Raw genomic sequence first — 15,533 nt, forward strand, 5'->3', positions numbered from 1 at the left:
AAAGGGAAAGAGAAAATCAGTGACAGGGTAGGATTAGGGGGGACATGATGCAGGCACTGTTTGGCATGGGTGGGGGCCAAGTTCAACCCTGGGCACTGTACCACCCCTAATCACCTACTGGGATAGTGGGAGGGCTGGGGGACCTGACATCAAAGTGTCTACACAGAACCCTACTCTCAGGTCCTAGCATTGACCTGGCCCAGTTGATTGAATGTTTTTGAATAAATTCCTTGAGCACTGCTTGGGAGTTCCTCTCCAACAGACAAAAATCAAAGTTTATGAAGGGATTTAAGATTCTATCTTCTTGTTGCCTCATGTTAATTTTGACCTATGAATACATATGCCTAATACAGAAAAATATATGAAAATTTTATGTAGAGAACCAGAGCAATAGCACAGTGGGAAGGACATTTGCCTTGCATGCGGCCAACCCAGGTTCCATCCCCAATATCCCATATGGTCCCCCAAACCTACTAGGAGTAATTTCAGAGCTAGGAGTAACCCCTGAGTGTGACTGGGTGTGGCAAAAAAAAAAAAACCCAAAAAAAGAAAAAATGGGAAAAGAGAAACTATAATTTACTGTATATTCTGTATTTATTAGCAACACATTTTTAATGAGAAAAACGGCACATATACAGAGGGTGTTCGGGAAGATGGAGACCCTTTCCAATGCACCCTGTGTTTTTCCCTGTTTCCCCTCCCTGCCTGGTTGGTGCAGCTGACTTACCGGAGGATGATGAGGTCCAGATAATATCGTACCCAAGGCCTGAACCGGCGCTGTCACTCTTGAACCGAAGGTACAGCTCGTGGGTTTGAGAGAAGATGGGATTTGGCAACAGGGTTCCGCAAAAGGTACCCAGTAATGGGGCGCTGCTGTCCCGGCCATTTCTCACCTTAAAAGTTGCAGAGGTTAGCAGAGCAGCTGCAGCCACTGCCCTTAGGGCCATTCACCTCCCGTGCATCCCTCTGTAGTTGGGCAAACTTTTTATTTTATTTTATTTTATTTGGTTTTTGGGCCACACCTGCTGATGCTCAGGGGTTACTCCTGGCTATGCATTCAGAAATCGCTCCTGGCTTGGGGGACTATATGGGATGCCGGGGACTGAACCGTGATCCATCCTAGGCTAGTGTGGGCAAGGCTGCGCCACTGCTCCGACCCTATTTTATTTTTGTTTTGTTTGTTTCTGTTTTTTGTCTATTAGAAGAAATGTTTCCAGAGGCTTTTCCTGAGTGTGCCTCTATTTTTATTCATCTGGACTTAGATACACCCCATTTTCTCGGGAATGGTTGGCTCAGACACCTGGGTAGGAAGAGGTACTTGCTCCCTAGTGCTCTGTGTCACCAGTTTCCAGGGCCAGGAGCAAATGTGGGCACTGTCCCACAGGTGGAGTGGACTGGGGGAGGTGACCAGACTCTTCTGTAAGCCCCACTCCTGCCCTCAGCTCCCCTGCTAAGCCCACAATGGACAAGGTTGTGGGTCTGACCTGTTACTCCCTCCTCTCAACTCCCTGCCTCCCTGTCACTTGCATCTCCTCCCAGGGTCCTCACTGCCAAGTGCTCCCCAGCACATGGCATAAACTGCCTCTGAGTTCTTGTCTTACTCCTGCCTGGACTACCGTATTTTCCAGCGTATAAGATGACTTTTGAAACAAAAAAAAAAGTCAACCGAAAATCGGGGGTCGTCTTATACGCTAAGTATATCCCGAAAAAATGTTTCAATATGCCGTTAAACGAAAATTGTCTGAATATTGCCACAAAACGAATTTTCCAACTCGATCTTGCACCAATCACTGCAAGGCTGCTCGGACCGCCTCTCTAGCTCAGTAAATCCAAGCAGGCTTTTTATGCACGCAAATTAGACAATGCTCTGGACCCGAATCTACACTGTAAAAAGCCTACTCAGATTGGCCAAAGTCAGAGAGGAAGTCTATTACAGTTTAACCTTTGAACCTTTGCTTGTTGTGATTGGCTCACTGTGGTACATACAGTTGCAGCACATGAACGCTCTGATACAGCGAATATAGGCCTAAACCTATGTTTTAACTGCAAAATTAGGGGGTCGTCTTATACACCGGCAAATATGGTACTCAGGATTAAGGATTCAGCCCATCTCTGACATGAGTCCTCTTGGAAGGACGTGGACCCCTCAAGCTTCTCTTGAATTTGACACCTGGAGTTTCACCATGAATTTACTTCCTAGAGTCTGAAAAGAGCATGTCCAAGGGCAAGAGTGCCCCAAGTTGCATCTGTGCCTCCCTAGAGGTCTGTGCTTGGTAATGAAGGGACTGCCTGAGTGGAGGGGGCAGGGAGAGAGGCAGATGCAGCAAGGGGAGAGATCAGACACAGGGAATGCAGGAGCAGAAAAGAGGCTGCTTAGCTTAGAGGCCATGTGAAAATAGCACATGGCGATTAGGGCCTTGTAATAAAGCTGGATGTCTCCTGAAATTTCAATTGACTGCCTATGAGATCATCTCTTTGCCGTTAACCTGTTACCTACAGACCCGCTGGCCAAAGGGGCTGCAGGGACAGGGCTGGGCCAAGAAAATCCTCACCATCCATCCATCCACAATACTAGGACTCATTAATTAATAATTAATACAAAAATGGCACCCAAACATGGACTTGAACCCTGGACTCAAGAACAACTCAGCAATGATGGTGAGTGTCATGGCCTTGTGTTTAATCTTGGCTCTCTATTCAGCTGGAGTGAGAATGGAGAGCCAAAAAAGCTGGACCATGTGGCCCCTGATCTAAACATGGCAGAGACCCCATTAGGCAGCAGACTGGGCAGTGAAGTGGTAGAGCTGAAAGCTTGGAACCCCCCACCCCCACCCCCAGAGGCCGAGGACTGCAACCTTGGTCCTACAAAAAGCGCCTCTTCTGAGGACCTCTGTCTCCCAATTTGCAGAAACTTACAGAAGCCACTGATTGGGAAAAAACTAAAAGAAAAAAGAAAAAGGGTGCTTCATTGATGGTGGACTGACAACTGGATAATGACCTACAGCCCCCAACATGATTACAGCTTTGGCTAAGAGGCACTTTCAAGCTAAGACCAACTCAGTTGCTTTAAACTCCCAGACATGCAGCTGCATCGACAAAGAGCTGAGCTCCCTGCAGACAGGCACCTTGCTTCAGCACTGGCTGCCCTGCAGGGCAGAGAGGTGGCAGCAGTGGCAGGGGAGTGCTCGAGCAGGCAAGTGGCTGGCTCCAGCCCAGGACGGCCTTTGGGACCAGGGGTTCTGCAAAGTTAAAGCCACGTGGCCAGCCTGTGCACCTTGGGGAGATGGCCATAGCTTACTGGTGTCTGGACACCATGGTGATGAAGAAAGAGAAAAGGAGAGAAAGAACAGAAATCCAGCCAAGCTCAACTAAAGAAAATCTTTTTAAGGACCTCCTGCATCATAAGTTTGTTTTGGGTTTTTCTCTTAGCCCTATTTGCATCGGCCATTGTGTTGCTGGTTAAAATGTGTGTTATAATTTTTCCTAATTAATATTTCCTAATTGCCACAACGTTTTACAGTGTACCTTTATTTGCCAGACTGTTTCAAACTTTATTTTCTGCATAAATATTCTTGGACTTTTGTTTAGAGAAGTTTATGGAAAGAAACTAGGATGTTCCAGTCTAAAAGTGCTTGGTTAAATAGTGTTAAGAATCTCAAGCTACAAGTTTATTTTGCAGCAAAGTTCTGTTTATGGAAAAGGCTAATATTTTGAGACACTTTAAACTTTGTTGCTTTGGGTAATATTAGTGCTCCCCCCCTTTGGCCAAAGGTGGAGGTCAGGAAAACAAAAGTTAACATTTACTCTTTTTCATTTACTCTTTTTTATTTAAAACAAGGAAGAAGATGTTACCCCTCTCCCAACTTCCTGCCTATATCACCTGGAAGGTGACTAGTAATGAAGGGACTGCCTGGGCAGAGGGGAGAGAGAGGCAGATGCAGCAAGGTTAGAGGTTAGACAGAATGGGTGCAGGAGCAGGAAAGAGGCTGCTTAGCTTAGAGGCCAGTGAAAATAGCACATGGTTTTTAGGGCCTTGTAATAAAGCTGGATGTCCTGAACCTTCAACTGATTTCCTGTGAGATCATTTCTTCGCCTCACCCTGATACCTACAGACCCGTGGGCCTAAGGGGCTGCAGGTGCTGGGCCGGGCCGAAAAGGGTCTCACCATCCATCCACAACACTAAGACTCATTCATTCATAATTAATACAAGGGAGAACTCTCCAGGATCCTGGGTTTCAATTTCCCTAGGACCAAAAGGTTCCTGTATCATCCTGGGGCTTTCTGTGACTCCAGGCTCTAGTGTTTGTGGAAAAGAGCAAAGGTGGCTTCAGGGGAACAGGTGAGCCATAAAAGTTGATTATCTTAAAAAAAAAAAAGGTTGATTATCTTTTTTGGGGGCAAACCCTACAGTGCTCAAAGGCCATTTCTGGCTCTACACTCAGGAATCACTCCTGGCAGTGCTCAGGAGACCATATGGGATGCCGAGGATTGAACTTGTGTCACTCAGCTTAATTCAAGGCAAGCACCTTAACAGCTGTGCTAATGCTCTGGTCCCCAAAAGCTGATTCTGTGGATATGAGAAAAAAGGAACAAATCTTCCACTGCCACGGAGACCAAGGCAAGGGGGTGCATGGCCAGGAGCTGAAGAGAGGCCCCAGTTCTTGGGGCCAGCAGGGAAGGACAAGTTTGATGCATCTGTTTTTTCTATCTGTACATCCCATGCGTTGGCTATGGGATGCATCAGTTCTTCCCAATGGACTCTCACAAATGACCTCCTTTCAGAAGCCTGTTGGCCCACAAAGCCTTGCATGTGCTCCCCTCAGCTTTCCAGTGCTAGGAGACACCAACTAAGAGTTTAGGGAGGAGGCAAGGAGGATGAATCAGTGAAGGAGCACAGATAAGCCATGAACAGTTCCAGAGAAGGTGAGATCTTCAGTGAGCACTTTCTTCCTTTCAGAACTGCTCCCCATGAACCCCAGAGACACATTACCTCTAGGAAATCCTGCCGGCATTCGCTGGAGTCTTCGAGGACAAACATATGAAAGAAGAGGCTGATGGTGTGGTTCTGGGGGGCCGAGAGAACAACTGTGCAGTCCAGGTCATTGTTATAGCTCTCAGGCCAGCCTGGACTCTGCAGTTGGCCATATTCCACGTGGTATTCACGGTTGCAATCTTGGGAGAGGGAAGGAGAATAGTGATACATGGCAGCATCTCTATATATCTATATATCTATATTCATCCAGCCAACAGGAACAACACAGAAGGGCCATCAAATATGGACAAGCCAGGAAAAGGGGAAGTCGAGCCTCTTTGAGCCTTAGAGAACCAAATCCCTCGTGGTGAGGTGGAAAGTACTCAGAAAGGGCCAATTTTAAGGAGTTTTGCATAAAGATTTCCCCTTTTGTGAATTATTTTGCTAGGGTTGGAGAGACAATGCAGTGGGAAGAATGCTGGCTTTGTACATGGATTCAATCCCTAGCATCCCATCTGGTCCTTGGAGCCCACCCGGAGTGATCCCTGAACATAGAGCCAAGAGCAAGCCCTGAGCACAGGTATGGCCCCAAAGCCAGAAGAAATAAAAATGTTTATTTTATTGACAGGAAAATGATTGTTTTATCATTGCTGGTGAAGAAAAGAAACACCCAAATATTTTTCTTGGTTTCTTTGGGGATGTTGGACTTTCTCTACCCAACGTCACTTGGACACTCAAACCATCAATCCTGGGGTCATACTCAATACAGTTAGATGGGTCACAGGAAGCTGAGAACATCCATGTGTGCCCCATCATTGGCTAGGGCCAGACTCTAAGATTCTAGATTCCTGACTCAGCCCTTGGCTGGACATTCTCTACCCCTGCTTTAATCCCAGGTAATTTCAGTTTTTATCCAGTGTGAGATGAACATTATAAAAAGAAACTATTCTCTAGAAACAGTCTCAGTGATAGCGATAAATGAACCTTCCAAGATGTTTGTCTTTTTTTTTCTTCTCCAAGATGTTAGTCTTTATAATACAATCCCTTTGTGAATCTAGGTGGAAAATAAAATAGTTGGTGTATATTTATTATTTTGTTTGCTTTGGGGCCACATCCAGTAGCACGTGTGTCCTAGCCCCACACTCAAAAATTACTCCTCATTTACTCACTTAATATATATATATAATCTTATATATATATGTTATATATATATTAAATGAGTTCTCTAAATGCTGAAGAAAATGTGGAATTCTTCTACCCATGTATCTGTACCATGTCCCCCACAGACACTAGTGAGTAACCCCCAGACTCATTTCTTTCTGTGAGAGTCTGTCAGCCCCACTGTCTCCCCCGAGGGATGAGGCCTCACACCAGCACCCACCTGCAATCTGGTAAGTGAAAGCCACACCGGAGCTCTGGTTGGAAACATCAGATTTGAAAGTGACAATGGCGGTTCGCTGGGAGGTGTAGAAGGTGCGAATGGCTGAGGTGTTACTGCCACAGAACTGAATGCCTGGGTGTCCATGGCCCTGAAATAAGATGGATTCTTGGGAGACTGTCTCCAAAGACAGGTATGCTCAGAGACACCAAAGGCTGCACCATACCCCCTGAGTTATCCCAGGAAATGGGCCACCATGGGATAAACATGATCTTTCTGGAGACCCACTACTCAAGGAAGAGGACTTTCTCCAACTAAATCAAATGCATCTGAGGGTTTTTTTTGTGAAAATCTCATTAAACCCAGTGCATACTTAGCAGCCAGTACCTCTCAGACATCTCTGTAATGGACAGGGCACCCTGGACACCTTCCCCAAGAACCTTGTGACATGCTGGGAGCACCTATGGTCATCACCTATAGATGACCTTGAATTGACCTCCACTGTGGGCAGCACACAGGGGTCTGAACTGTGTTTTGAGTGGCAGAGCTATAACTGTAGCATGCCCAGTTTCCTTGGGTATTCATTCTTTATAGAAGTTTCCTGGCCAGGAAAGGTTCTTTGGGGTCCTCCTTATTTTACCCACCTGCTATACCATGAAGATTACAATCCCCAAGTTCTCAGGGGTTCCAGCCATATCACATTTTTATGGTCAAATATCTCAATATCTTATCATATAGGCAATTCATACCCAGTGGCCTTACCTACTATACTTACTATCTCTCTGACTCATCACCATCTTATAAAAATTGCTTTTTAAGCCAAATAAGTTTTTCTCTCATGGGCCCAAGAATACAGAACACCACCAAATTGTTCCTTTGCCAAATCTCCCAGTTCTGCACTGACCCCTTCATCCATTTTCTACACGGATGCTTCCAACCTTGGACATGCCTTGCCCAACCAACTCCCCACAACACCAGTACTCAAGGTCTAAAGATGCTTGTGAAAGCTTCAGGGAAATAGGCATTTGGTGGAGTCTGGCTCTGAGGATCAGGGCTGCAGACTTGTATCAAGATAATCTGTGGGGGCCGGAGTGGTGGACAGTGATTGGGTGTTAGCCTAATTTGCAGCTGCCCCAGGTTCGATCCCCAGCATCCCATATGGTCCCACAAGCCAGGAGCAATTTCTGAGTGTACCACCAGGAATAAGCTGAGCACTGCCGCCAGTTGTGGACCCCCATCCCCAAAAGACAACCTGAGGCTTCCTAAGTCCCTGGAAGCTTGAGAATTCCTGTCCTCTAAGCTGAAATTCTACCATCTTCCTGCCTAGGAGGAGTTTCACAGATAACTGAACAAACTCTTCATGCTGCAAGCAACTTTATGATCTAATTTATGTCTCCATTCTCAGCATGTCTTTGTTACTTTCAGTCCTTTGTGAACACAGATGAACACTGGCTGGCTGACCCACCTCCTTCCATTCTTACCACTGGTGAATCCTGAATCTTCAAGTAATTCTGCTCGCAGTCCTGAGAGGGCAGCTCTATAGCCCCAACAGTTATTTGGACCTGCTGGTGGGGAGGGGCGTCAATGACCCACGTGCAGATGGAAAATGGGACATCAGGGTTGGATGAATTGGGTGATGAAATACTTTGTGGGGTCCATGTTGCATTGTATGTCCCACCGCAAGGCGCTGAAACATGTGAAACAAGAAGCGAGAATCAAGGATCAAGTTGCCAGACATGGAGTCGAATCTCATCACAGGTGACTGGATTGTGTCTCCCCTCTCATTCTCCCTGTTCCAATCAGTCTATTTACAACATGCTCAGAAGGATTTGGGTTCTATCTTGTTACCTAAGAACAGCAACAATGGGGCTGGAGAGATAGCACAGCGGTAGGGCATTTGCTTTGCATGCAGTCAACCAAGGAGGGACCTGGTTCAATTCCCAGCATCCCAATATATGGGGAAAATTTCTGAGTGCAGAGCCAGGAGCAACCCCTGAGCCCACTGGGTGTGACCCAAAAACCAACCAACCAACCAACCAACCAACCAACCAATCAACCAACCAACCAACCAACCAATAATGTTTAAAAATAAACAGCAACAATAGGCTGGAGCAATAGTATAGCAGGGAAGGCATTTGCCTTGCACAGAGCTGACCAGGGTTCAATCCCCGGCTTCCCTTTTGGTCCCTTGAGCACCATCAAGAGTAATTCCTGGCTGCAGGGCCAGTAGTAAATCTTGAGTATCACTGAATGTCTGTCTTCATTATAAAAAATTCTTTATTAAAATAAAGGGCAGTAAATTGGAATCACGGATTCTACACAGAACCATGAGCATGGTATTTAGAAGCTGAGTTCAGAGGCAATGGTGGCCCTGTGTCTGGCACATACAAACATACATACATACATACATACATACACACATACACACACATATATACACACATATCTCCTCAGATGTGTCTCCAGTACTCACGGTCTACAAAGGTGTACTTTGCAAGGAATCCTTCCCTCTCTAAAGTCTGGTCACTGACGAACTGAACCGTGAGAAAGTTTCCAGAAGAGAGAAGAGGTGCAGGCACTCTGGACCCACAGAATGTCCCTGCTATGGGGGCCTCCTGGCTCTCCCCGTCATACACCTGGAGAGAGAGAGAGACAGGCAACCCTTCACTTGTCCACTGCAGAGGGACAAAGTCTGACCAAGGCTCCTAACCTCCTAGAGATGGTTTGAACACAGGATCCCCACCCTCTGCACTGGGAAAGAACCATGTGATGTAGCAGCACCTGTCAGAGCCACCAATCCCTTCGGTGGCCTGTGAGCTCTCATCTGGGCTCTCTGATCACTGCCCTGCTAACCTCCCTCTGACCTGCTCCCTTTAAAATCTGCCTTTCCCCTGTCTTTCTCTGGTCACAGAAGCACACTGGAGTCTCGTCCCACTCTGAGCACCCTGACTGCAAATTCTATAATTCCATGTGTCACCTACTCAGTGTGGTCTTCTCAGGCTCTCAATTCAAGACCCCCATCTTAATTAATTTCCCAACCTCCTTCTCCTTCCCTGCACCATCTGTGTCTCCAGCTGGTCTCGCCATATGCAGTTGCACTGTGACACCCTCCCCTTAGAAGGCAGCCGTCTCCATACAAGCTGGGATTGCCCCCCCCCATTTTTACATGCATCTCTGCCCCTTAAGCACACCCACTATTCACTAAGTTAGGGGTGGTCAGCGCCGTGATTCTTACAGCCATATCGTGCTGCCAAATGGGTCAAAGGGAAATGTTTGTCACCTCTTACTCAAATCTCTATCCCCCATTACACTCTATGTTTTGTTTGTTTTAGGGCCACACTCAGGGGTTACTCCTAGCTCTGAGTTCATTACAGGCAGACCCAGGGAACCATATGGAATGCCAGGGATCAAGCCTGGATTGGCTGCGTCCAAAGAAAACACTCTCCCCATTGTGCTACGGCTCAGCCTCTACAATGCGTTTTTTAAAACACATCCTCCTGGCCCTGATCCCATTGTGTACCCTGTACCTCATCTTCTCCCCAGAGAGTCACTAGCTCTGAGCAGCCTCTCGATCCTTTGGTGTGTGAAAACACAAGCCTCTAGACTTAATGGCTGCCTGCCCCCTACACCCGGTTCTTCCTTATTTCCAGGACTGTGCACCTTCAGAACAGTTTCCAGTCATAGGAACCTTTGTCCCCTGCCTGTTTGAATCTAGGGTGCTTGAATTCCCTTGCCATTACAAATGCCCCTTTAAAAATCCCGGAGTTTGCCCTGCAAGAGGTCTTCATGACCACTAGATGGCGCTACGGCTCCAGCTTTAATGGGCCAGTGACATGATGTGCCAAGCATTAAACAAAGTCTGTTTTGGGGTAAACATGTGAAATGTTGCTAAAATCGCTACTGCCTTAAGGATAACATCCCTCCAGGCCAGCCTTGTCCTGTGATACATGTACCTCCCCCGGGGCCCGGGGTCCACAGGCCTGAGGCCACACCCAGGCTGACAGGCACACAGGAATGAGGGTGTTGGTACATGAAGTTAAACTGGGATTATGACACTGGATGGGAGACCTGGGGATAGGGTCAGAGAACTGAGATGGCACAGATGACACATTTCAGTCGTGCTGACAGGCACGTGGAACTCTCGAGGGCCTATGATGACCAGGAAAGTCCCTTAATCCACGCTGACAACTGCTTGGGAAACCCAGGAAATAAACAAATCAAGGCATTTCACAGCCAAATATAAAACATTATTTGGGATGAGAAAGGACTGTGCCCTGCTAAGGAGGTGCCTGCTCTTACCCACCATGACTCCATATTTCCTGGCACAGTGAGGAGGGACACTGAACTGAATCTGTTCTGCCAGTTTACCCACCACTCAGACCCAGAGTCTGGATGGATAGTTGGAAATTGGGACCTGAGACTGCCCACAAGGGCCAATACAATTGCTTTTCTCTCTGGCAACCTGATCCCCCCCAAAGGCATGCTTCATGACACTTCTCCAGGGCCCAGCTATGCCACCCACTAGGAAACCTTTCAGTCTTTCATACACAAAGACCATCACGCACTTCCATTGGCCTCTGCATTCCTGGAGGGTCTCAGCACTGCAGACATAAGAATGATGCAAAGGAGCAATATCTACCCACCTGCTCCCTGCCCCCATCTCTCATGTGCTAGGCACCATGCCCACATGCAACGTGCCACGTGACTCTGGGTAGGGTGGTGGGACACTGATGTCAGCAGCAGCAGCTCCCAGTACCTACCTACTAGATGTGGCTGTCCCCAAAACTTTCCAAGTCAACCCTTTCAAAAATAGCACTGGTGTGATGGCATGCGGCCAACCCAGGATGGACCCAGGTTTGGTTCCTGGCATCTCATATGGTCCCCCGAGCCTTCCAGGAGCAGTTTCTGAGCATAGAGCCAGGAGTAACCCCTGAGAGCTGCCAGGTGTGAGCCCCAAACCAATAAAACAAAATAAAATAGTACTTGGGATTACAATGAACAAATAACAAGCAATGCATGTTTTCATATATGTTCAACCATAAAATAGACTTGAACTCATTTTTTGGGGAGGGTCACACCTGGTGGTGCTCAGCGGTTACTCTTGGTTCTGCACTCAGGAATCACTCCTGGCAGGTTCAGAGGACCATATGGGATGGGATGCCGGGGATCGAATCTGAATTGACTGCATGCAAGGCAAACACCATCCCCGTTATGCTATCGCTCAGGTCTCTGAACTAGCTTTTCTAAAAGAGACCTGATTTCCTATCTTAGAAACATTGGAGGGAAATCAAGTGCCCTATTTTCACAAAAGCTCTGTTAAAAAAAATCATTTCTGGTGTTATTTCACCTTCTGGACTGGTCTTTGCATGGCCAATTTCAAACACATCGGAAAAGTTGCCCATGGAGGGTAATTGCTTCTCTATGATAAAAAAGGAATATAATAGAATGTCTTTTTTTTAAGACCTTTTTATTTTTAAGCTAAAAAAATATCTCAACTTTGCCATTGCTTTACTGTTCTAAATGAGTTACAGACATCCTGAAAGTCAGTGGTTGTTTCAAGGATGTTATTCCATCATTTACGGAATGATGCAGTAGAACAAATTCAGTCAACACTTGTCCTAGCAGGACCATGCTCAAACACACTCTGCCAATCTCTATTAATCATGTGGATGTAAAGAAACTGTCTTCATAAGGGAAGGAAAACCCAGACCCCTGGGTCTGGAAAACCCATGACCAACTAACTGGACACAAGAATGGCAGAGAGGCATAACATCTATATCTGCAAGTTCTGTGTCAGGCAAAATTATTATTTTGAGCTATCCCGGTATGCTTCATCTTTATCCCTCTTCTTTTTGGGGGGCCACACCTGGCAGTACTCAAGGGTTACTCTTGGATCTGCATTCAGATCCAGGTGACCAGATGTAATGCCGAGGATCAAACCTGGATTGGCTGCATGCAAGGCAAATGCCCTATCCAGTGTGCTATCCCTCTGCCCCCCTTATCTTTATCCTTAAAACAGTCTTATAATGAATCAGAGAGATTGCCCAGTAGGTAGAGCACTTGCCATTCATGCAACCAACCGGGCTTTGATCCTTGGCATCCCATATGGCACCCCTGAGAAACACCAGGAGTGACCCTTGAGTGCAGAGCTAGAGGGTAAGCTCTGAGCACTACCAGGTATGTCCCCAAACCCAAACCCAAACCAAACCAAAACTTTAGGAGGTGATCTAAGAATATAATTTCTTGGGCTGTTTGAGTTTTACCAGTAATAATAGAGCAGGGAGAGGTGGAGTGCTGAGTGGCAGAGTTGGACTCAAGCCTGTATTGTTATTTGTATCATCTGAAGGTACAGGCAGCTCCTTCTGGCTGGCCTGAGGCAGCAGTGTTTCAGTTCTCCACTGCTAATCCACAGCATCTGGCTGTATCTATCCAGTCTAGTTGAAGGTCCTCAAGGCAGAAATGACTTCATTTGTTCCCCCAGGACAAGAGTAGCTGAATACAATGAAGCTACTCACCACCTTTTCGGTGGGGAGAGGGGAGGCATATCCTGAAATGCTCAGGGGTTACTCCTGGCTCTGTGCTCAGGAATCATTTCTGGCAGGCTCTAGGAGCCATATTGGATGTTGGGAATCAAACCCAGGTCAACTTCATGCAAGAAATCGCTCTACCCACTCCACAATCCTATCTCTCTGGAACCCTGCTCATAACACTTTGTTTGAGTTGACATCACCCAATACACATGGGGCACCTGTATGTCAAAGAACTGAGTAATAAAGCTTTTCTTTATTGGCTTCTATCAGGTCTTTAAAATTAAGATGCCTTTCACATCCCAGGAATTGGAGAATAACACACACACCTTTCCCCGTAGAACAGTTAAGAGGTGGTTATATACAAACAAAAATTGAGGATTCATCAAAGATCCTCTAGTTTTCTCTTTTCAGACAACCCACTGGCCATTCCTTGAAAAGACTTGGTTGCAAGAAAGATCTCAATCCACATTATTAAGAACCTTGTTTCAGGGTCCAGAGAAGTGGCGCAGCGGTAGGGTGCTTGCCTTGCACGCGGCTGACCTAGGACAGACCACAATTCAATACCCTGGCATCCCATGTGGTCCCCCAAGCCAGGAGCTATTTCTGAGCACAGAGCCAGGAGTAACCCTTGAGTGTTACTGTGTGTAACTCCCCCAGAAAACTTTATTTCATCACTGAAAATTCCAAAGTTATTCCTGACTGGATGGACTGTAGGTGTGCAATGTTCTAACACTGTCCTCTAGGACAGGCACTTCCTTGTTACTTGGTCACTGTGATTTCTAGCTGTCTTGCTGGTAAGGTCTCTGTGTGGCATATTCCCACTTTTCAGTACCTCCCTTCTTCTCAGATGAACACTTCCACTGCTGTCATGTTCTTGTCCCTGTCTCCTCCCCACCAGTATCAGTAACTCATTGAATACTTCAAGCATCTGAGAGGTGATACATCCATCATACAAAAGAACAGCTGTTTTGAAAAAAAAAAATCCATCCTACTCACCATTTCCAGGACTTCCCATGTGGCATGTGCCAAGCTAGCAAGATGGGAGGAGAGAGCTCTAAGCAGAAGCATGATCTTACCCTGACAAAATCATAAGCGCATCTCTGCAAAGTTGTCGCTGCCTCCAGAGCAAATGTCTGGAAGGTGAGTTTGATGCGCTTGTTTTCGGGAGCCATCAGATACCATAGACAGTTCAGGTTCTTGTCATAGTGACCACTGGCCTGAGTACTGGGGGAGGAGAAGGTCTGATTCGGAGCCGTCAGAAACCCGCCGCATCCTTGCTGGATCCCTGAGGAAACAAACACGTGTCACTCTGTACAATGCAAGAAGGAAAGATCTGAGAAAGATGTGAAAGCTGCAAAGCTGGAGCCGGAGATTGCATGGCAGGGAGGGTAGATGCCTCATCATGTTCATGGCTCAGGTTCCATTTCCAGCAACATGTGGTCCTCAAAGCATCATTGCTTGTGGCTTTGGAGGTCCCCCAGCACTGCAGGGCCGGGGCACCCACACACTGGGATTCCAGCTGTTGACCATCACTCATGGGACCCTATACATCCAGAGTTTGGGTATCCTGTCTTTGCAAAGTTGCACCATTTATCTTTTTGGTGGCACTTGGATGAGCCTTACTGGTATGTTGGCGGTGCTCCAGAGGGTCATTCCAATGGACTGCCATCTATGGGAGCTGTTTCATGATTTCTGCTTCCTCCTTCAGCCTTGCTGCCTCACTCACACTTATTGGTCCAGAATAACAACACCATTTGGGGGTGTGTGGGATCACATATTTGTTTTTCTTGAAGCTACTGACATGAATTAGTCAAGCTTTTTTTTTTCACAGCCCAGTCATGTGTGCCTCGAGCACTTCATGAAACAAGATGGGAGGGAGCTATGGCCAGGGGAGTTTTCTTCCTCCACACTCAGCTTTTCGGCACAATGTCAGATAGAAAATCTATGCAAGAGTTCCCCCAACACTAAGAAAACTGGCCTCTAATAAATCTGTCTAATCATTTGCTGCAGTGGTCCTCAAACTATGGCCCGCGGGCCACATATTGTATTTGTATCTGTTTTTGTTTCTTTATCGCAAAATAAGATAGATGCAGTGTGCATAAGAAGTTGTTCATAAGTTTTGTTTTTACTATAGTCAGACCCTCCAATGGTCTGAGGGACAGTGAACTGGCCTCCTGTTTAAAAAGTTTGAAGACCCCTGGTAGAGAGTGGGTGACACTGAACACTGAGTCCAGCTTATGTTACAGCACAGCCTAGAGGAAATTTTTCTATTTTCCAACAAAGGGGGACGTTGAAAGAAACGTTGTAAGAGGCATAAAAATAGATTCACTTGGAATATTCAATTTAGAATAAAAATACAAGAAGAGGGCTTTAAAAACACCTTCAAGATGAACAAATGGGCCCATTATCCTGAGACAAAATTCTCAGAGTGTAGTTCCTACACTGCACAGGCCTTAGCTGACAAAATACACAGGATGAATAAAGGTCAATGCTGATGGGAGTAGACTCCATCCTGTGTGAAGCCGCAAGTGATTGTGATGGCTCTGGTCCCTCCAGTCTCAGTTGAAGCATTGCTGAGGGACCCTGATTCTATTCCTCTGGCAGAAGGGGCATGTCTGAGGGGAGACAGAGATGAATATTAATGCTGTGGCT

At 46.6% G+C, this 15,533-nt stretch overlaps 1 protein-coding gene across 1 annotated transcript in view; it reads right to left on the bottom strand.

Annotated features, from left to right (window-relative positions):
• The window catches only part of CUBN (cubilin), a 253,967-nt gene that overhangs the window by 2,723 nt on the left and 235,711 nt on the right, over nucleotides 1-15,533 (bottom strand). Inside the window, exons 60-65 of the mRNA XM_049777740.1 lie at nucleotides 13,958-14,166; nucleotides 8,825-8,987; nucleotides 7,833-8,038; nucleotides 6,355-6,502; nucleotides 4,992-5,173; nucleotides 728-893 (exon numbers count right to left, since the gene is read on the bottom strand). Of these exons, the coding sequence (XP_049633697.1) occupies nucleotides 728-893; nucleotides 4,992-5,173; nucleotides 6,355-6,502; nucleotides 7,833-8,038; nucleotides 8,825-8,987; nucleotides 13,958-14,166 (1,074 nt within the window). The remainder of the gene's footprint in view (nucleotides 1-727; nucleotides 894-4,991; nucleotides 5,174-6,354; nucleotides 6,503-7,832; nucleotides 8,039-8,824; nucleotides 8,988-13,957; nucleotides 14,167-15,533) is intronic.

The sequence above is a fragment of the Suncus etruscus genome, chromosome 7 (genome assembly GCF_024139225.1).
Source record: "Suncus etruscus isolate mSunEtr1 chromosome 7, mSunEtr1.pri.cur, whole genome shotgun sequence".
Lineage (NCBI taxonomy): Eukaryota > Metazoa > Chordata > Mammalia > Eulipotyphla > Soricidae > Suncus > Suncus etruscus.